The 22,797-nt window shown below is 41.5% G+C and overlaps 2 protein-coding genes across 3 annotated transcripts in view; one reads left to right on the top strand and one right to left on the bottom strand.

Annotated features, from left to right (window-relative positions):
* DDX60 (DExD/H-box helicase 60) overlaps positions 1-10,391 on the top strand; it is a 71,371-nt gene extending 60,980 nt beyond the window's left edge. The window contains exons 34-38 of the mRNA XM_050946155.1: positions 2,815-2,962; positions 4,143-4,285; positions 6,464-6,615; positions 7,466-7,528; positions 9,797-10,391. Of these exons, the coding sequence (XP_050802112.1) occupies positions 2,815-2,962; positions 4,143-4,285; positions 6,464-6,615; positions 7,466-7,528; positions 9,797-9,896 (606 nt within the window). The 3' untranslated portion in view covers positions 9,897-10,391. The remainder of the gene's footprint in view (positions 1-2,814; positions 2,963-4,142; positions 4,286-6,463; positions 6,616-7,465; positions 7,529-9,796) is intronic.
* Positions 1-22,797, bottom strand: part of LOC127047673 (serine-rich adhesin for platelets-like) — an 81,157-nt gene that overhangs the window by 18,564 nt on the left and 39,796 nt on the right. Inside the window, exon 9 of one of the 2 annotated variants that reach the window (XM_050946165.1) lies at positions 11,568-12,171. The exons of the other annotated variant lie outside the window; for it this stretch is intronic. Within the exon in view, the coding sequence (XP_050802122.1) occupies positions 12,086-12,171 (86 nt within the window). The 3' untranslated portion in view covers positions 11,568-12,085. Of the gene's footprint in view, positions 1-11,567; positions 12,172-22,797 lie in introns of those variants that run through there. 2 annotated transcript variants of the gene reach the window in all.

Raw genomic sequence — 22,797 nt, 5'->3', positions numbered from 1 at the left:
TCTAGTCCTAACATGTTTTAGTCTACCACTCACTTGCAGGCCTGCCAACAAGAGAGGCAAAGGGGCCCTGGAGATTTAAAAGGGCACAGGAGTCCCGGGCCTCTTGAAATCATCTGGATGGGCCTCAGGGGGCCTAGGTGCATAAAACCACTCTGGACCCTGTGCTTTGTGGGGCCCCCGTGGGCTGGTGTGGGTGGTCCCGAAAGTGACAGATTCATCACTTCCACCCCAGACTCCGCTCCCCTTAGGGACAGCCCTGGCCCTGGCCTGGAATTTCTGTCAATGGGCCTGCTCACTTGCCTGAGAGTCACTCTGCTCCAAGGCCCTCCACAGGCACCAACCTATTTCCTGTAAGGTTCCCTTGACCTAGGAGCTTCCTACTACAGTCTTTCTACTGCGAGCAGCTATCTTCAATACCTGGCCCCCTTGCTGGCTTTTATAATCAGCTAGTCTATCTCAGCTATGAGGTAGCTGATCAGTCACTGGTGAGGCTGTGTTAACTCTCCTTAAGCAGCCAATCACTTTCAGTCAGTAATGAAAGCCATATACGCAACCCTTAATTTAACAGAATCATTATTAGATGCAAACATAAAGGTTGGAGATTTGATGATCTTTAGATGAGAGTTGGAGCTCTTTGCAAGCCTAATTTTGTGAACTCAGTTTTAAACAGGAAGATCATCTCCGTCTCTTGAACTTGAAGATTTCCTCTACAACAGCTAGAAGCCTCTGAAAAACTTTTTCACAGTTTGGACTCCAGTTTTAGAAACTGTTTCACAGACCACCTCCCTTCCCTTTCAAATAACATCCCTATGGCAGTTAATTGTTTACATGGCAAAATAATATTGGAAATGTTTCAATATACTTTTTTTTGGCTTACTTTTAATGCTGTTTAAACTATGGAAACAAGATAGCTCTCTACAGACCACAAGCTGCTGCTCTATGGACCACAGTTTGGGAACTTCTGCTCTACTATATTTTAACTGAGTAGGGGAAGATGTTGTCTTGTCTTTAGATTATGTATTAATTATATTGATTACTTAAGAATCCCCAGTTATCATTTTGAGGGTTGCCAGGTTCTTGCCCCAAGATCAGGCCCAGTATTATTCAAATTATTATATACACTTCTACCCCGATACAACACAACTCGATATAACATGAATTTGAATATAACAGAGAAAAGCAGCGATCGGGGGTGGGGGGCAGGGCTGCGCGTGCCGGTGGATCAAAGCAAGTTTGATATAATGCAGTTTCACCTATAACATGGTAAGATTTTTTGGCTCCTGAGGACAGTGTTCTATCAGGGTAGAGGTGTAATTGGGAACCCTGATGTGCACAGTTGCAACACTCACACCGTGGGAACTCCTTTATATTTACAAATATAGTTCATTAATACATTTAGCACAATCACAAACACCCCAACTCAGTAAGGTAGATAAAAATACTACAGAATGTACATCTGCACACCCATATACTCACACCATCTCCTGTAGAACAACCTGAACTGTTAGCCATCATCTTCCTCATCACCATCACCTTCCGCATCATCACCAATGGCCATCATTCTGGCATCTCCCAAGGACTACATCTCTCTCTCCTACCACCCCTAAGCTGGGATACCACTTTTATAATATGTTATGCTTACTGTCCTAACCAGTTATTTTGGTTGTTTCCAAGTTCCAAGTTGTGGTGAACCTGTTAAGTTTAAAAGGGTATGTACTTAGGAAAGCCCCTATGCCAACCTGCTTTAGCACATCCTCTGTGTTAAAGGTTGCAGCTACATATGGACCTTTTGCTTTAACTCTTCACCATCTATCTAGGTGAAAGGTCCTAACATATGTATGCTAACTTTGCCTTAGCTCACCATACAGGATGTGGCCTGCAGGTCCCTTGTGTTACAGCCAAAATATACTCTAATATAGACTTATAAACCTATTATAATAAAATAATCAAACCTATTATAATAAAATAATCAAAATAAGAAATTTATAAGAAAAGATATATAGGCAAGCAAGCAAGCTAGCCTTAAATGTATCTCATGTACCTATTGTGTATGTCAGTTTGCTGCCAGGACACTTCTGTGTTTGAATTATTTACCTATGGTCAGAACTTCCCCTTAAACTCTATTTTCAGCTCCCCAAATACCTGAGGTTTTCCGTTGGGCTTTTTTCTGTGCAAAGTCTCTGTGTTCAAAGTTCATAGGTCTCAAGCCTTATGCTAACTTGCTGAAGCTAATGTCTTATAGGATACAGGCCTGTAGGTTTTTTGCATTACTGCTCCATATAATGCAAAGCAGTAAATATAATAAAGGCAAGCTAGCACACTGGCTACAAAGATCAGATGTTTGTGTGGTGGGATAACATCTTTCCTATGTAACCTATAATGTGTACAGTATAAATTACTGATTTGTGCTTAGCAGAGCTGCTGTTTCAGTCTGTTTCCTGGCTCAGGAAGAAAATGTTGACATTTTCAAGCGCTAGAAACTTAAAAATGAAAGCTTGAGATTCAGCAAAACTATTCTGTTTCAATGGGTGGATTACCAGGCACATTCTGTAGCCACAAAATTGCAGACTACAACATAGGGTTTGACTTATTATGGAGATAATCGGTTCTAAAGTCTTGCTTTTAAAAACAGTGACTTCAGTTGGAAATATCTAACATCAAACATGTTAAATGTTGTCACTGCTGCAACATCATAACAATATAAAAGTATAGTATACAGCTCAGCTTTTCTGTTCCCTTTTTGTTGCTCAGAAAACTGGTAAAATTCTAGACTGAATGTAAGTGTTCTATCCCACAAAATTTGTATTGTTTTAGGTACTCCTTGACGATCTCCCAGAAGACTTTGCTGTTGCATTACATGAGTACAACAACAAAATAGAGGAGAACTTTGGCCATTTTTTATTGATTATTTCCAAGATGGCTGATATGAAACAAGAATATCAACTTCCTCTTTCAAGGACTGGTAAGTGAATGCTACATTTATACATTCATATTCACTGTGGTTTGCTTCATTGAAATATTATGTTTTGGGCTATTAGAGCCTGTCTAGTGGCAGTGTAATGTGGAAGATAGGGGCTCAATTCCTTGTTTACAAGTCAACACATGCTAGAATCTGTATGAAAGCAATAGCCCTCTGAGGTAGGAAATATCTCACTTTGATATCTTGCAATTTTCTTGCCAACTAAAGAACTTGCACTGATGGACTCTAAAATGGATTTTGGCAAAGCCTCGTTAGAAGGAGGGTAATAATAATGGTCTTCCATGTGAAAAGAGAACAGGAGGAAAGTGTAGGTTCAGACTGCAAAAAAAGACATAAAGAACCCTCTGAGTAGAAAGAAATATGGTATGATAGTGTAACAGGTTGGCAGTGTTTGCCTGAAGCACCCATCTTGTTAGCAAGATCCTTGCTGCTCTAACTGAGACTATAAATCCAGTTATCGTAGTGGCTTCCAGCCCTGTACATCTACATCTAGACCAGAGGATATATTGCTACTGCACTTTTGTCCCATCCATAGCTCTTACTCTGTGAATATCACATAGTAACTGGGGGAGGAGGGAGGGAGGTTGGAGCCTGCTCAGTGCAGATGGAATGTTCCCAGGTTGTAGCAGCAGTCTTCTGAATTCTACTGAGCATATACAAATGGTGATCAGGTTGTCAGCAAAATCTGGGTAGATTTTTTTCCTGGGAACCCCAGAAGATACCTCTCTGATTACAGGACTAATTGCAAATATTGCTTCACCCCCTGAAGGCATTTCTTCAAAGAAATTGATGGAAAATGTTTTAGTACTGGCTAATCAGCATATTTTTCCCTAAACTCATTCTCATAAATGGCTGGCCGCTTTTGCTGAATCTTTCAAAAAAAAAATAAAAAATCAGCCTGAGGCAGAAACCAACCATGGAAAATTTTAGATCAAGTAGTCAAAATCTGGCAGAATTATAAGCAGTGGAAAGCAGAGGCTTATTATAAAAAGTGATAGATAACTCTAATTATAAGCAGTCTATAAGGTAAAAATTATAAATAGAACTATTAAGTCAAAAAGAGTAATAAAAATATTTCTTGCATTAACTGATCCTTTCTCAGAGGACAGTTGGGTTGCATATATAGTCTTAAACTTTTCATTTCACATCTTGTTCCGGTTAGATTTTTCAGGTGAAGAATGCAATGACTCTAAACTGGTGTCTCACTTGACGAGTTGTAATGAGGGAAGAACTGCTGTTTCACCTTTTGCATGCCTGTCTGGAAACATGGATAGTGATTTACTTCATGCAGAGACTGTCAACAGTGTAAGTGGGGGAGATTTGTAAAGTATTAATGCAGGTTCACTTTGTCTACACTCCAGAATAAATATATTCAGATACTCCATATGAAAAAGGAATTGCCACTCTAGTAACTACAGTTTGTACTTTTTATTTACCTGGTGTCTGAGGATATCAAAGTGCTTGACAAACATTAAGGAATCTAGCTTCACAATAGCTCTGAGGTAGGTATTTTGCCTATTTTACAGATTGGGAGACTGAGGCATAGGGAAATTTAGGCAGCATTCTTCTGCTAAAAGAGAAGACAGTGATCTATTGCTATTAGGAAAGAGGCGTCTATCCTCTGTTTAGAGAATCAAATTCTTCCTGACCTACATTCACACTGATTTTAGTAGAGCTGCTCAGGCAAAATTTGCTCCATATTTTGTATTACTTCCAAGAAGTATATATTCCTAAAAAGGAGCTTATTTAATGCTGTCAAATATAAGGAATATATAATGCCTGTTTTCTAGGGCTCAGCTGGCTTCCTGTTCACTTTTGGTGCCAATTTTGATCTAATGCCCTATATAGTCTGAAATCTGTTAAAGGGAGAGAGATTCTTTCTACATGTACTGCCACTGTAATTGAAATCAGTTGTGAAGCTTTCAGGGATTTAACTATAGAGGTAACTGTCTGGAGGCCTGTCATTTTCAGCAGGTAACATTTAATTTTGGAACACAGTCCCTGCATTTGTTGATCAGAACCTGAGTCTGATGGGGGCTTGGTATAATGCTCATCTATTTACTCACACTTTTGTGTGAATTGGGTGATGGTAGAGGCGGCTATGGAGCTATTTATGAGAGAATGTTAATTTAGTCTGATGGAGTTGATTCTGTTTTCTTTTAACTTAGAGCTTCTTGGATAAGCCCATTTTTATAAACAAAATTTTTTTAAAAAGTACTGTAAAGAATAAAACTACTTTTAAAAATTGGAATAGGTGTTTCCTTTCTAGAATCCATAATTAGAAAAGAGACACTCTCCCACCGATTTTTTCAGTCGTGCACTAAGCCAGCAGAAGCTTTCAGTTATCATTTTTAATTCCTTAATATGCTTTCTTTTCTACACTACTAGTAATCTAATAAAATGAAAATATGTAACAATTATAGGAAAATAATTTTCTGGAATATTTTAGTAATAATATTAATTTGTCTTAAAATGTAAAACTCTCCTGTAAATAAGAGGTTTCACTGACTGTTACTTTTTCCTTTTCTTTCCATCCTCCTGATAGGAACTCTGTAGTATTTAATAAACTGACACTTCGTGAGCAGTTATTTTCCTTGCCTTTGCTTAAAAAAAAATCTCATTTTGTGTGTCTGTTCTCTTGGGTTCCATTTATTATGTAACCTTCTTTGCATAAATTTGGAAGAAAGAATTTCAAAAATAATCTAAACTTAAGATCCTAAATATTTAGGCACGTTAATAAGAGGCCTGATTTTTCAAAAAACATATTGAGGGTCCAGCTAGGGTGACCAGATGTCCTGATTTTATAGGGACAGTCCTGATTTTGGGGGCTTTTTCTTATATAGGCACCTATTATTCCAAGCCCCTGTCCCGATTTTTCACACTTGCCCTCTGGTCACCCTAGGTCCAGCAGATCCCATTATTCAAAAGGAGCTGCTAGGTGCTCAGCATTATTGAAAATTTGGTCCATTCTTTAGGAGTCTAAATAAGGATTTAAGAGCCTAATTTTTAGTTATGCTTGGCTGGGATTCTTTAAGAAATCTTAGTTTTCATACAATAAATTAACCATCATTCTAAAGTGATGACTACTTTTATTAATGCTTTATTTCCAGCAAGAATGCCATAAGGGCTTTGTCCTTCAAACAAAACTACCCAATGAGGTCAATGGAATTTCCACTCTTGGGCTCCAGTTCAGCAACGTACTTGATCATGTGCCTAACTTTAAGCACATGAGTAATCCCACTGACTTCAGGCCTTGCTGAATTTAAGCTTCCAGGATCAGACTTAAGTCTGGCACCCAGACACAGAAACCAAAAAACAGACTGTCTAGGTAAAACAAGATGGGTGGCAACCCTACTTAAGTGTTGAGTTGACATGTAGATGAGTATCGTCAAAACATGAAAAACCCTGGATGAGCACGCAAATAATTTATACAGTAAACCTGAAAGATCTGAATCTTAAAATTAAGTTGCACTGTTTTCTCAGGTCATATTACGCACAGTTGGTATTACTGCTGGAAATATTCCTGTACTTTGTGCAAAGAAATTTGACAATCGAAGAAGAAGAATGCCACTTAATGCTTATGCACTTGACTTCTATAAACATGGTTCTTTGAAAGCAATGGCACAAGATAATGGGTAAGCAGCTGATGTTTCTTTGATTTAATTTTTCATCTTAAGCATGGTTATAAGTAACCTTGATAGTTTAAGAGGTTAAAACATTATGCATATTGCATCATCTTCTCCCCAGCCCCACTCATCCATTTCAATGAGTGAAGAACATACCATCATAACTTTTGACTGTGAACACTCCTAACACTACTGTATTTACTAGTAGCCCTGACACCCTTAGATAAGAGGTAGCACTGGTGGGCTAAATGTTTTGATTATATTTATTGTTCATACATATTTTTTTATGAATCACTCTTTAAACTCTAGGAGAAAAATACAGTTCAGTGCACAAGCAACTATCAAAAGTATACTAATACTTGTGTGTTTCACAAAAGTCTTTTAAGAGATTTTTCAGTAATCTACTATTTTCAGTGATCTGATATAATCTTACTTAGGGTGAAATTGAGCTCAGTGCAGAGTTCCTGCACAAAGTCCTATGCACCACTTAAGCACGCAAGTAAAGCAAAGCCTGCTGCCCTTCCATTTACTCTAGGTAAAATTCAACCTTGTGCAGAGTGTTTTTTTAAGGACGTTAGTGGAACTTCTATGGACCACCTGCACAGAGATTCATTTCATCCTCTAAGAATGTCTAGGAGAAATATTTAACTTTTTAATTTAATTTACCTTTTTTTGACTCTTGGGTATGCTTAAAAAAAAAGATTGAGCTTGAAATCCTGGCCCTTAAAAATAGTGGGAATTTTGCCATTGACTTCAGTGTGGCCATGATTACCCTGAATATGTATAAGTGAAACACCTGTAACATACATACTTTAAATACTTCTAGTTATTTACGTTTGGAAATCTTTTCTTTTTCTAGTATACACGAAGGAGAAGCTTATCTTCTGCTGAAAGATTTTTCACTCACTATTGAAGCTATCAGGTATACATATACTGGCGACTCTATTTAAACAAGAAACTGGGCTAAAAGGGAAGTTAATTTTTTGTAAATAATTTAAGATACTTTTAAAATGTATGTTATCTGAAATGAAAAGAAAACTCTGTTTTCACTTGTCTTTTGAAAAACTTGTGATTTTGATAATTACGTCTTGTACAAATAATTTTGTATCCCTAGTAAAATAGTGGATGAAATAGTAAGTAGTGGAAAATTCACTAAACATCTACAGGATGACAACACCATGTTCATGAGTTTAGAATAGCGTGGGTTTAGAAAGATTAAATCTTGGCAAACAAACTTAACTGTTTTCTTAGTTAGACCAACAAAACCAGTGAGTGGAAGGCAATAGATGTACTAAATTTGGGGCCAGATTCCTCAGCTACTGTAAATCAGTGTAGCTCTATTGAAATAATGGAGTCAATGGAACTACACTGATTTTAGCTAAGAATGTATCCCTTGGTTTTTAGTAACATATTTAACACTGTCTGTGAAATCATGTTTGAAAAATTAATTCAAATTGACTTGGTTAAGTACACTTTTATGCTGACAGATAATTAATGGCAAGACTATAAACAAAGGATAATGGTAAATCTCAATACAGGTCTTTTTTCTGGGAAAAATGCTGAGCGCAGTGATCCAACAAAGCACTTTAGAACATGCTTAATTTTAAGCATGTGAGTAGTTCCATTGACTTCAAGAGAGGGGGCTCAGGGAGAAGACAGCTCTCTAAGGATCCCCTTGCAAAGCTCCTCCCACATCATTCCATTAGGAAGAGGCTAATGCAGTGTAGCATTCCATAGCTTCTTGTGGCTCTGATTTAGCAGTCCTTCTCTGTTCAGCAAAGCAATTAAGTATGTGCACATCTTTAACCATGTCTAAGTCCCATTCACGTCAATGAAGTGAAACACATGATTAAGTGCATTGCTGAGTCAGGATAAACTTAAGCATGTGACTAAATATTCTGCTAGGAGCCAGAGTAAGGAACTTCCTGTTGAAGTAATGGTGACCTATAATTGTAGAATTGCAGAATCTAGAATCACAGAATCTAGAACCACAGAGCTTGAAATAGTGGAGGCCTTGTTCCATGAGAGTGGTCTCAAAACTCAACCAAATCCAAGAAATTTGACTTCAAAAACTAAATTGTGTCATAGGACACAGCACTACATGTTGTACAGATCATCTGCTGATTAATTTGAGAAAAACAGGCACATGACTCTTCATTTTAAAATTAATACACTTGGAGCTTCAGTTTTTAATAAATCAAACCACATGAGGGAAATAAAAATGAGTTGGTAAACATATTTAACTCTAACTATAATTGCTGTAAAAAATTATGTAACTTTAGGCAGCTCTGGCCAAGAGAAGGCATGCGCAGGAATGCAGCAGGAAAAATCCCTTCCACTCCAGGAGCACCTGTTCCAATCCCCCCAGAGTGAACACACTCACCCACAGGAGAAGTACAATGGATATAAGAAAGGGAAATATTTATTTACAGAGGGATGAGAGAAAAAAACAACAAGGGGAAATAAAGGGGGAACAGTAAAACAGGGTTGCATCCAAACCAAGGCCCCACAGGCCCAATGGTAGCAAAGTTTGGAAGGGCAGACACTGAGCAATGTGTCTGCACACAGAGTTCAGGAGTCCTGAGCAAAGTTCCAATCCAGTGGTGAGTCTTGGGTGCTCCTGGTCGTCTTCGGCGCCAGTGAACTTATCCTTAACAAACCCATCCGGTGCCCTCTTCTGCCGCTCTCTGCAAAGCCACACAGAGTTACCACGTCCCCACTTAACTATCTAGCAACCTCCCTCCTTGTTCCCAATGCAGAGTCACAAGCCCCAGTACTCACAGCCCCATGCAGCTCTGGGCAGCCATGATACTGGGTCCAGCTCTGGCTTGTCCTTCTCGGGCGATTTCTCCCTGGCACAGTGCTCCTCCTGGCTCCTGTCCTGGGGTGTCCCCGATCGGCCGCCCTGTCCTTCCCAGGCTTCAGGCAGGTTCTCTTTGCTTCCTTTGCAAGGGCCTGCGGGCTGCTCCCCCTCTCCCCTGGAGCTCCAGAACCCCCCCGGAGTTTCCCTTCTTTTTTCTCACTCCCCCACCCCAGGAAAAAGATTTAAAGGGGCCATGCTCTCTAAACCCCAAAGGGATTACATTTAAATCCACAAACTGGGAGCTACCTTAACATTTAAACTAAGAAAATGTTCTTTCTTTACATAAAAGCAACTGTACATTTAATCATTTTCCCTTATATTTTGCAGCGTTTCTCTAAGGGAACTCTGTGATGATGAGGAGGACAATGTTGTGCGGGCATTTAGCCAACTTGGTGACAGTTACTGGGAAAAACTGCAAAAAGTCTAAGGCTAAAGACATAAAATCATCTATGTGCTGAAGCAACAAAATTCCAAAACTATGTTTCCTCATTTGTTATAACTTGGAAATTTTATTATTTTCATAACTTCTTTAGGATAGTAATTTAAATTTATTTTAATTACATAAAGTTTTGAAGTCTTTCAACAACTTAATTCCTCAACAACTCAGTTTTATTATGTATTTTATTGGTGTGGCTATAAGATGTGTTGATTTTACAGATTTTGTGACAATTATGGTACTCATGGCTCTGCTGTGCATAGCAAAACATGTTTATTTTGCTATGGTAGAGCTTTTTTATGTAAAAAGATTTAGTTTCAAGTATGTATTTGAGAGATTGTGCTAAATATTAAGAATTTAAATTCAGAGATTATGTACAAAAACAATTTATGCTCTGTTTCTTTTATTAATCTATTAATAAAAAGTAACTAATTCAGGGAATAACTTTCATTATACTCTAAGAAATAAATGTTATAATTAAAGTAATGAGTGCCATGACTTTCCTCTTATTTTTAAACTAAAATTATTACTTTTCTATTTTTTTTGTTAATATCAAACAGCAAGCTTTTAATGATGAACTAGTAGACTGAAGAAGCCATGACTGATATAAAAAACCGGGGCCACAGTTTTGAAAAGGAAGCTGAAAAACTGGAAAGGGTGCAGAGAAGATCCACAAAAATGATTTGAGGATGAGGGAAAAAATGTTTTACAATGAGAGGCTTGAAGAGCTGAATTTGTTTATCTTATCAAAATAGATCAATAAGTGACGATTATTGTGTAAGAGCACCTTCATGGAGAGAAATACTAGGTAATAAAAGACACTAATGTAGCAAAGAAAGGCCTAACAAGAACCAGTGATTAGAAGTTAAAGCCAGACAAATTCATATTACAAATAACCCACACATTTTTAAGGTGAGAGTGATTAACTGTTGGAGCAAACTACCAAGGGAAATGGATTCTCCATTTCTTTATGTCTTCATATCAGGACTAGTTTCCTTTCTGGAAGCTATGCTTTAGCCAAACATAGGTTATTGGGCACAGCATAGTGGTAACCAGATGAAATTCTATGGCCTGTGTTACACAAGAAATTAGATTAGATGAGCTACTGGGCCCTTCTGGCTTTAAAATCTATGAATTTGTATAAAAATGGTGAAGGTACAATTTGATCAATCAGAAGTTAGGTAAGGAAGAGAAAATATTTATGTATACTTTTATCTCTTAGAGTAAAATTCATCCCTATGCAGAGGACCAGACTATACATTTCCATCTAGGACTTATGCACCACTTAAATCCTACGTAAGCCCTCAAAATAGGTCTTAAGGTTGATCCTGAGCAATGGGAAATCTTGGCAAGTGATTGTAACAAGTGGTGCCATCATCTCCATCAGGGTATCAAAGTCCATGACAGGAGCTGGCTCCTACAGTTTGAGGAGAAAACAGCCCATAGGAAGCAAGCAGCTCCCAATCATGATACATACATTTGCAGTAACTGCCAAAGATCATGCAAATCTCAGATTGGCCTGTTCAGTCACATGAGACATTGCAAACCATCTACATCATAGGCTGCAATTTCCACCCTCTCTCGCAGACAAAAGGATACCAATATATAGAAGGCTTGATATATATATATATATATATATATATATATATATTCTTTGCCTTTTCTTGGGAGCTGTGAGACCATGCATTACTTAGAAAGTTTAGGTGTAGAGAGTGTTCCTCCATGACATACAATTTCCCCACAATTCTTAAATCATATATGCTAAATGTTATTACTGTATTTAGGCGTGACAATCAATATGAGTTACAAAAATACTTTTTAAACTCTTTTCCTCAGAAAGGTCATCTTCTCTTTCAATGACATTAAAAATACATGCTCTTGTTTTTTCTCCCCAGTTGTCACCATTTCCCTATCTCAAATGTCAGTAGGTAGACATGATCTGGAGCTGTAAAATTCAGATCCTAAACCAGAAACCCCTGAAATCAGGATTCAGTGTTTTGGTTTGGCCTAGTGTAGAAATGTGGAGGAATAGCTGCAACATAGAACTCTACTATCTCATCCACATAGCCACTTACTCCATACTCACTCACCCCATGAAATCTATAGGTTGGTCCATGAGGCTCAGCACTGTGGACCAAGACTTTGGATGATATTGGGCTCTGATGTTTTGTTTGGGCATATTATAGAAATAGAACCATAAGGCACAATTTTGGTCCAAGTTCTGACGTCCCCGCAGGTCCGGGGGATCCGGCTCTGACTCCACCTGCTGTGGTAAAGAAAGGGAGAGCGGCTCAGCACCTCAGGCCTGGGTCTGAGTTCTGAGTCTGCCCAAGACTGGGAGAATTGGGGGCTCATCTGGGCTTTGTCTCGCTGTCTTCCCCCTGGCAGGGCGGGTGCCTGCAGCTGCAGGGAGCGGCGTCAGCGGACCAGACTAGTCCCCGGTGCTTTCCAGAGAATTCGGAGCAAAGGCCGTGGCAGCCCGGTGAGGGCGGACAGCAGTGGCTATAAAGAGCGCTCGTTCGCTTCGCCCTGCCCCGGGCTCGCCGCCAGGGCCGGCTTTAGGAAGTGGGGGGCCCAATTCGAACAATTTCAACAGGGCCCCGGCAGGGATGACTAAAAACACAAAACAAAACAAAACAAAACATGTGGGGCTTGTACTCACCGGGTGGTGCTCCGAGTCTTCAGCGGCACTGAAGACACAGAGTGAGCAAAGTACTTGCCGTCAAAGTGCCACTGAAGACCCAGAGTGCCACCAGGTGAGTAAAAATTAAAAAGGCACCTTTAGCCAGGGAAGGGATTCTCGCTGGGCGTAGGGCCCTCTTAGGCGTGGGGCCCGATTCGGGGGAATTGGTGGAATAGGCCTAAACCTGGCCCTGCTCGCTGCGTCCTCAGCCGCTTGTCGCGGGGAACAGAAATGTAAGGAGTGGGCGTGAGGCAGGTGACAGAGCGCAGCGTAGAGAGGCAGGACTTGTGCTGGGGGCTGAGCCATGGGGCCCGGGACCTGCCTCCTGCGCTCGGGGAGGGTATGCCCACACCTGTCTCCGACTGAGGAGGGGGAGCCAGGACAGCTCGCCTGAGCTCGGGCTGGCGATGGAGGGATGCTGGGCACAAACTAAGCCAGTCGCTGCCCATTCTCAGCTACTGCTCCTCACATGGAGCAGGGAGGGTTCACCCCTCCCTTACCTTTGCTGAAAGAGGGGCTGTGATTAGTGGGCCATGATGGCTCACTCTTTAAAGTTGCGTTTAGGTGTTTTGGGGCACTCTGGTCCCCCTGAAAAACCTTCCCTGGGGACCCCAAGACCCAAATCCCTTGAGTCTCACAACAAAGGGAAATAATCCTTTTTCCCTTCCCCCCTCCAGGTGCTCCTGGAGAGATACACAGACACAAGCTCTGTGAATCTAAACAGAGGAAGTCCACCCTCTGTAATTCCAGTCCTGGAAACAAAAGCACTTTCCTCTTCACCCAGAGGGAATGCAAAATCTGGCTAGCAAATCCAACACACACAGATCTCCCCCTGATTTCTTCCTCCCACCAATTCCCTGGTGAGCTGCAGACTCAGTTCCCTGGAGTTTCCCCACTAAAGAAAAACTCCAACAGGTCTTAAAAAGAAAGCTTTATATAAAAAGAAAGAAAAATACATAAAAATAGTCTCTCTGTATTAAGGTGACAAATACAGGGTCAATTGCTTAAAAGAATATTGAATAAACAGCCTTATTCAAAAAGAATACAAATCAAAGCACTCCAGCCACTATAGACATGTAAATACAAAAACAGCAAAACCATGTTTGGTACTCACAACTTGGAAACAGAAGATTAGAAAACAGAAATACTTCTCCAAAGCTCAGAGAAAGCAGGCAGACAGACAAAGTCTCAGACACAAAATTCCCTCCACCCAGAGTTGAAAAAAATCCTGTTTTCTAATTGGTCCTCTGGTCAGGTGGTTCAGATACTTCTTTCCAGGTGAAAGAGACGTTAACCCTTAGCTATCTGTGGCAGCAGTACCAACTCCAAGCTGGTAACTAAGCTTGGAGGTTTTCATGCTAACCCCCATATTTTGAACGCTAAGGTCCAAATCTGGGACTAAGGTTATCTGACATGGTGGCAGAGGTGGGATAGACAGAATCCAGAAGCCAGTAGGAATATTTTATTTTCCTTTTCTCTGATAGGGGCTATTTAGCAGAGAGAAACAGTTTGGTTTTAAAAAGGAACCAGAGAGAATTTTTTTTCTGCTCTCTCTGGCAACTTTCTGGCTTGCATATTAAGCAAGGAACCATTAAGCTGTGACAAAAGAGTCTTTTGTGACACAATAGCACTCCCATTAGGAGGCAAATACCAGCACTATATACATGCAAATAAAGTGGTTTTTCTAGTTTACGCTAGAGGAAGAAAAGGAAATAAGCACTGTTGCTAGGCAGACTTCAGGAGGAAACAGAGAACCTGCAGTTCTGAAGATAAACACCGGAGGGCACCCCAACACAAGAAAACAGAAACCATGTCTACCAAGACAGAAATGGTGGCTGAAGAACAAATCAAAGAAGCTGAACACAGGCAAGAACTGGAAAAAAAACTACAAGAGATGGAGCTAAGAGAAAAAGAAAGAGAGGCGGCCCACAGAAGGAAACAAGAAGAAGAAGACATGGCCCACCGCCGAGAAATGGAAAAACAACAAAAAGAAAGTGAAGAGAAGGAAAAACAGAGAAAACATGAACTGGACTTAGCGCAAGCAGGGCTGCATGCGCCAGCCAATCCTAACAACCCTTCGCCAATTATAGTTCCACATCATAGGAAATTTCCCACCTACAAGGCAGGCGATGACACCGAGGCCTTCTTGGAAAATTTTGAAAGAACCTGTCTTGGGTACAACATCCCTGAAGACCAGTACATGGTAGAATTGAGGCCACAGCTCAGTGGACCTTTAGCAGAGGTGGCAGCTGAAATGCCTAAGGAGAACATGAACGACTATAAACTTTTTCAAACCAAGGCCAGATACAGAATGGGGATAACCCCGGATCATGCCCGTCGGCATTTCAGAACCCAAAAGTGGAAACCAGATGTGTCATTTCCCAAACACGCCTACTACGTTGCAAAAAATTATGAGGCCTGGATATCAGGACACAATGTTAAAACCTTGGAAGAACTGCACCTCCTCATACAAATGGAGCAGTTCTTGGATGGTGTTCCTGAGGACATTACACGGTACATACAAGATGGAAAACCCAAAAATCTCGCTGAGGCGGGGGAGATTGGAGCCAAATGGATGGAAGTGGCAGAAAGCAAGAAAGCTACGGTCAAGGGGAACGAATACCCCAGGGCGCACACCGACCATAAACCCTACAACCGAGGGCAGCCAAAAACCCCACCTACAACCCAAGTAAAACCATAGACACAGTATTCTTCCACCTCACCAGTCTCCAGTAACTCACCTCGGCCCAGTGACGCATCAGATGGAAGATGCTTTAAGTGTAATGAACTGGGACATATCAAGGCCAACTGTCCAAAGAACACCATGCAAGTGCAATTCATTACACCACCATCACCCAAAAGATCCCCAGGCCCAGATGCCTCTCAAATACCCTTGGAGCGAAGGGAAAATTTGAGAGTGGGCGGAAAGAAGGTTACTGCGTGGAGAGACACGGGGGCACAAGTGTCAGCTATCCACCAATCCTTCGTTGACCCCAAATTCATCAACCCAAAGGCCAAAGTGACAATTTACCCCTTCATGTCACAAGCTGTAGACTTGCCTACAGCTCAACTGCGTGTCCAGTACAAAGGCTGGTCAGGAATGTGGACTTTTGCAGTCTATGACAATTATCCTATCCCCATGCTACTGGGGGAAGACTTGGCCAATCAGGTGAAGCGGGCCAAGAGAGTGGGAATGGTTACACGTAGCCAAACCAGGCAAGCTTCCAGATCCATTCCTGTTCCTGAGCCGTCCACAGACGACCCGTCTGGGTTACCAGAGACCCAGACAGAGGAAATGGACCCAGATTCCATGCCAACCACTGAAACAGCCACAGTACCTCCAGTCCCAGGCCCGGAACTGGAACAGCAACCAGCACCAGCAAGTGCAACCACATCTTCAAATTCCACGCCAGAGGGCGCCAGCGAGCCAGAACTGACAGAAACAACAGACAGCCATACCCAAAAGGCTCAGCCAGAGCCTGAAATACCCTCAGGTGCACCAGCGGAGAGCGGTTCACCAGCAACGGAAAAACCCCATCATCTATATCGCTTCCAGAGGGACCAAGCCCAAGTCCAAAGTCTGAGGAAAAACTGGTAACCCCAGCCTCAAGGGAACAGTTCCAGACTGAGCAGGAAGCAGATGACAGCCTTCAGAAAGCGTGGGCGGCGGCACGGAGCACCCCACCGCCTCTCAGCACTTCTAATCGATCCCAGTTTGTTATAGACCAAGGACTTTTATACAAGGAGATTCTTTCTGGTGGACACCGGGAAGAATGGCAGCCGCAAAAACAGTTGGTGGTTCCAACTAAGTACCGGGGGAAGCTCTTAAGCTTAGCCCATGATCATCCCAGTGGCCATGCTGGGGTGAACAGAACCAAGGACCGGTTGGGGAAGTCCTTCCACTGGGAGGGGATGGGCAAGGACGTTGCCAAGTATGTCCGGTCTTGTGAGGTATGCCAAAGAGTGGGAAAGCCTCAAGACCAGGTCAAGGCCCCTCTCCAGCCACTCCCCATAATTGAGGTCCCATTTCAGCGAGTAGCTGTAGATATTCTGGGTCTTTTCCCAAAAAAGACGCCCAGAGGAAAGCAGTACGTACTAACTTTCTTGGATTTTGCTACCCGATGGCCGGAGGCAGTAGCTCTAGGCAACACCAGGGCTAACACTGTGTGCCTGGCCCTAACAGACATCTTTGCCAGGGTAGGTTGGCCCTCCGACATCCTTACAGATTCAGGATCTAATTTCCTGGCAGGGACCATGGAAAAACTGTGGGAAACTCATGGGGTGAATCACTTGGTTGCCACCCCGTACCACCATCAAACCAATGGCCTGGTGGAAAGGTTTAATGGAACTTTGGGGGCCATGATACGAAAATTCGTCAACGAATACTCCAATAATTGGGACCTAGTGTTGCAGCAGTTGCTGTTTGCCTACAGGGCTGTACCACATCCCAGTTTAGGGTTTTCACCGTTTGAACTTGTGTATGGCCACGAGGTTAAGGGGCCATTACAGTTGGTGAAGCAGCAATGAGAGGGGTTTACGCCTTTTCCAGGAACTAACATTCTGGACTTTGTAAGCAACCTACAAAGCACCCTCCGACACTCTTTAGCCCTTGCTAGAAAGAACCTAAAGGATGCTTAGGAAGAGCAAAAGGCCTGGTATGACAAACATGCCAAAGAACGTTCCTTCAAGGTAGGAGACCAGGTTATGGTCTTGAAGGCACAACAGGCCCATAAGATGGAAGCATCATGGGAAGGGCCATTCACGGTCCAAGAGCGCCTGGGAACTGTGAACTACCTCATAGCATTTCCCAATTCCTCACTAAAGCCCAGAGTGTACCATGTTAATTCTCTCAAGCCTTTCTATTCCAGAGACTTACAGGTTTGTCAGTTTACAGTCCAGGGAGATGATGTTGAGTGGCCTGACGGTGTCTACTACGAAGGGAAAAAAGACGGTGGCGTGAAAGAGGTGAACCTCTCAACCACCCTGGAACGTCTGCAGCGGCGACAAATCAAGGAGCTGTGCACTAGCTTCGCCCCATTGTTCTCAGCCACCCCAGGACGGACTGAACGGGCATACCACTCCATTGACACAGGTAATGCTCACCCCATTAGAACTCCACCCTACCGGGTGTCTCCTCATGCCCAAGCTGCTATAGAACGGGAGATCCAGAACATGCTACAGATGGGAATAATCCGCTCATCTACCAGTGCATGGGCATCTCCAGTGGTTCTGGTACCCAAACCAGATGGGGAAATACGCTTTTGCGTGGACTACCGTAAGCTAAATGCGGTAACTCGTCCAGACAACTATCCAATGCCACGCACCGATGAGCTATTGGAGAAGTTGGGACGTGCCCAGTTCATCTCTACAATAGACTTAACCAAGGGGTACTGGCAAGTACCGCTAGATGAACCTGCCAAGGAGAGGTCAGCATTCGTCACCCATGCGGGGGTGTATGAATTCAATGTCCTTCCTTTCGGCCTTCGAAATGCACCCACCACCTTCCAGAGGCTGGTAGATGGTCTACTAGCAGGACTGGGAGAATTTGCAGTTGCCTACCTCGATGATGTGGCCATTTTTTCAGACTCCTGGCCCGAACACCTACTACACCTGGAAAAGGTCTTTGAGCGCATCAGGCAGGCCGGACTAACTGTTAAGGCCAAAAAGTGTCAAATAGGCCAAAACAGAGTGACTTACCTGGGGCACCAGGTGGGTCGAGGAACCATAAACCCCCTACAGGCCAAGGTGGATGCTATCCAAAAGTGGCCTGTCCCACGGTCCAAAAAGCAGGTCCAATCCTTCTTAGGCTTGGCCGGATACTACAGGCGATTTGTACCACACTACAGGCAAATCGCTGCCCCACTGACCGACCTGACCAAAAAGACCCAGCCAAATGCAGTTAAGTGGACTGATGAGTGTCAAAAGGCCTTTACCCAGCTTAAGGCGATGCTCATGTCTGACCCTGTGCTCAGGGCCCCGGATTTTAACAAGCCATTCCTGGTAACCACGGATGCATCTGAGCGTGGTATAGGAGCAGTGCTCATGCAGGAAGCAAGAGATCACAACTTCCATCCTGTCGTGTTTCTCAGCAAGAAACTGTCTGAGAGGGAAAGTCACTGGTCAGTCAGTGAAAAGGAATGCTATGCCATTGTGTACGCCCTGGAAAAGCTACGCCCATATGTTTGGGGACGGCGGTTCCAGCTACAAACTGACCATGCTGCACTAAAGTGGCTTCATACTGCCAAGGGGAACAACAAAAAACTTCTTCGTTGAAGTTTAGCTCTCCAAAATTTTGATTTTAAAATTCAGCACATCACAGGAGCTTCTAATAAAGCAGCTGATGCACTCTCCCGTGAGAGTTTCCCAGACTCTAGTAGTTAAAAAGTGTTCTTAAAATTTAGAAGTCTGTTAGTTATATACTTAGTGGTATATGTAAAGGTGCATGTGTTGTATTAATCTGTTTATTTTCAAGTTCTAAAAGAAAATCGCCGCCAGTGAGCTTCCCCACTGTCTGCAATTTGGGGGGTGTGTCATAAACAGATAGCTAAGGGTTAACGTCTCTTTCACCTGGAAAGAAGTATCTGAACCACCTGACCAGAGGACCAATCAGAAAACAGGATTTTTTTCAACTCTGGGTGGAGGGAATTTTGTGTCTGAGTCTTTGTCTGTCTGCCTGCTTTCTCTGAGCTTTGGAGAAGTATTTCTGTTTTCTAATCTTCTGTTTCCAAGTTGTGAGTACCAAACATGGTTTTGTTGTTTTTGTATTTACATGTCTATAGTGGCTGGAGTGCTTTGATTTGTATTCTTTTTGAATAAGGCTGTTTATTCAATATTCTTTTAAGCAATTGACCCTGTATTTGTCACCTTAATACAGAGAGACCATTTTTATGTATTTTTCTTTCTTTTTATATAAAGCTTTCTTTTTAAGACCTGTTGGAGTTTTTCTTTAGTGGGGAAACTCCAGGGAATTGGGTCTGCAGCTCACCAGGGAATTGGTGGGAGGAAGAAATCAGGGGGAGATCTGTGTGTGTTGGATTTGCTAGCCTGATTTTGCATTCCCTCTGGGTGAAGAGGAAAGTGCTTTTGTTTCCAGGACTGGAATTACAGAGGGTGGACTTCCTCTGTTTAGATTCACAGAGCTTGTGTCTGTGTATCTCTCCAGGAGCACCTGGAGGGGGGAAGGGAAAAAGGATTATTTCCCTTTGTTGTGAGACTCAAGGGATTTGGGTCTTGGGGTCCCCAGGGAAGGTTTTACAGGGGGACCAGAGTGCCCCAAAACACTCTAATTTTTTGGGTGGTGACAGCAGTACCAACTAAGCTTGGAGGTTTTCATGCTAACCCCCATATTTTGGACGCTAAGGTCCAAATCTGGGACTAAGGTTATCTGACAGTTGCGTTTAGCAACATCCTCGGCACTGTAAAAGGCAGACCCCAACCAGGGTGCGCAGAGGGGCCTTTTGTTTTGAAAGGTCAGGGCTGAAGTTATTTACGATATTAGACAATGATGCCTAATATCCTGGTTTGTTTTCAGTGCAGTTTGTTTAAGAGAGCAATAGATACTCTGCAAACTCATCCAGTTGGCATGCACAGGCTGCCAAGCTTGCTGACGTTGACTAGATGCAACATTTATTAGTTGACACACTTGATTTTCTACCTTATATCTGTGAAAAAGTCCAGATAATTATTTATATGAAGTTTATTAGTACCATTTATTTGTTTATTTATTTGAAACAGTTTTTTTCCCTTTTAGATTACACCGTGGTGTTACATGTTTCTCGAATCTGTAAGCAGGCAGTGCTGTATTTGGTACTACTTCTTTCCATAATGGAATACAGTAGAACCTCAGAGTTACAAACACCTCAGGAATGGAGGTTGTTTGTAACGCTGAAATGTTTGTAACTGTGAACAAAACCTTATGGTTATTCTTTCAAAAGTTTACAACTGAACATTTACTTAATACAGCTTTGAACTTTATTATGCAGAAGAAAAATGCTGCTTTTAACCACAGCCAGTGCTTCCATTAGGCGATCCTAGGCGGTCGCCTAGGGTGCCAGGATTTGGGGGGCAGCATTTTGTACGCTCCCCACAGGGCACACGGGAGCTTCCAGTTCCGCTCCCGTCACGCTGCCGAAGAAGGACCTTCTGCTGACGTGCCACGGAAAACAGTGGCAGGCAATTTAGCAGCTCGATGACTGCCGCTGTCGCCTGTGGCATTTTGGCGGAGGGTCCTTCTTCGGTGGTGCAATGAGAGTGGAACCAGAAGCTCCCACGCACCCCGTGGAGAGCGCACAAAATGCCGTCCCCCAAATTCTGCCTAGGGCGCCAGAAACCCTGGCGCCGCTCCTGCTTTTAACCATCTTAATTTTAATGAAACAAGCACAGAAAGTTTCCTTACCTTGTCTTTTTTAAACTTTTCCTTTATTTTTTAAGTAGCTTAGGTTTAACACAGTACTGACTATACAGTATTTGTTTTTTGGGGTTTTTTTTGGTTTGTTTGTTTTGTCTCAAGCCTCTAATTAAGGCAAGATACATCAGTGGATGTACCATAACAAGCAGTAAGATCAGACAGTGGATGGAGGACAAGGGAAACAATAATGAATAATATGAAAAAGCAAAATCACTTTAAAAAGTGGTATTTTCAACAAAATGTCTAATGGTACAATAATTAATGTATATCTTTTTACAAGAGTTAAAATGGTATATATTGGGGCTAACACTGACATGGCTCAGCAAGGTATGTTTTGTAATGTGCTATTTATTTACAAGAGTCTCCTGAGATTAAGTTTTATTTGTTAGACTGTGGTAGATATGAATATCCATTTGTTTAAAAATATTTGAAGTAAATGCTCATATTGTAGATCACAAGCCCTCTCATCCTGTTTGCTTCCATGAGATGTTAAAAAGTGTAGCTGAACCATAGTTGGAACTTTTTAAACTGTGTGTTTAAACTGTATGTACATGTAGACACACACACACACACACACACACACACATGCACCCCATAATTAAAGGCATATCATGAAGGTGCTCAGTGCCTTGCAACATTGGAATTGTTAAAGTTCATAGCTATAAGTATATACAGAGGTATATGCACATGTATATATATTTATGGTATGTAATCCATTTTGTATTGTCAATAATGTTTTTAAATAAAAAAAAAAGCTTGATTCTTTTTTTCTCCTTTGCCTCCTGAAGAAAATGGACAATGGAGTTGTTGGGTGGTTTGTGTGTGTTTGCACATGTGTATACAATTTCAAACAAAAATCTAAATGAATAGATTTTTTAAAAAACATACATTTTGTTTAATTCTTTAAACAATTACAAGTATAACTGAGAGATATAAAATAATCTGAAACAAGAAATTGTCCTCAGCAATATAAGAAACTGATGTGATTGCTCACAGATAAGTCAGAGTTTATACAGAATGACAAAAGTAACAAAGAAAATTCTGAGAAATTGAGTCAGCTAACTATATTAAGGGACCTGATTCTCAGCTGCCTTGTATCTTGCATAAATACTTGCAGCTGTGCAAAGTAGGCATAGAACTCTACCATCCACTTACCCACTTTGCTTAGGTGTAAGATCCAATTCAGCAAAGCATTAAGCACATGCTAAACTTTTTAAGCATTTAAGTAATTCCATTGATGTCAATAGTACTATTCATATGTTAATGTTAAGCATATGCTTAAGTGATTTGTTTAATAGAGATAGGGACATATTTCTAATTTATAGAATTAACTAACAGATTACAAGACCTACTTGTGACTATTACTCTAACAGTATGACATAAGTACTTTGTTTAAAAACTGTATCTCTTTAACAATCAGCATTAACTAATCTTACTACAGTTTTTGTTTTAAGGTTTAACATTCACTCAGTAGAAAGAACAGTCATGGATGCATTTTATAATTTGATGAAAAAACAAAGGTGTGAATGAGATCCAAATACTGAGAAAAAAATAAAAAGTTTAACAGACAAATTAAGAAAAATGAATAAAACTCTAGGGAAATGTCTGGCTGCGTAAGTATTACTATATTTATTATTTTACTCTGTTAGTGATCAGAGGCCTGAATCAGGATCAGGGCCTAATTGAGTTTGATGCTGTAAAAACACATAGCATGAGACAATTTGTGCTTCAACGAGTTTATAATTGTAATACTGGGAATAACAAGTGGATGTAACAGACAAACAGATGAAATGGGCAAGGGA

The sequence above is a fragment of the Gopherus flavomarginatus genome, chromosome 3, assembly GCF_025201925.1.
Source record: "Gopherus flavomarginatus isolate rGopFla2 chromosome 3, rGopFla2.mat.asm, whole genome shotgun sequence".
NCBI lineage: Eukaryota > Metazoa > Chordata > Testudines > Testudinidae > Gopherus > Gopherus flavomarginatus.
This window is presented reverse-complemented; position numbering and strand designations above follow the sequence as displayed.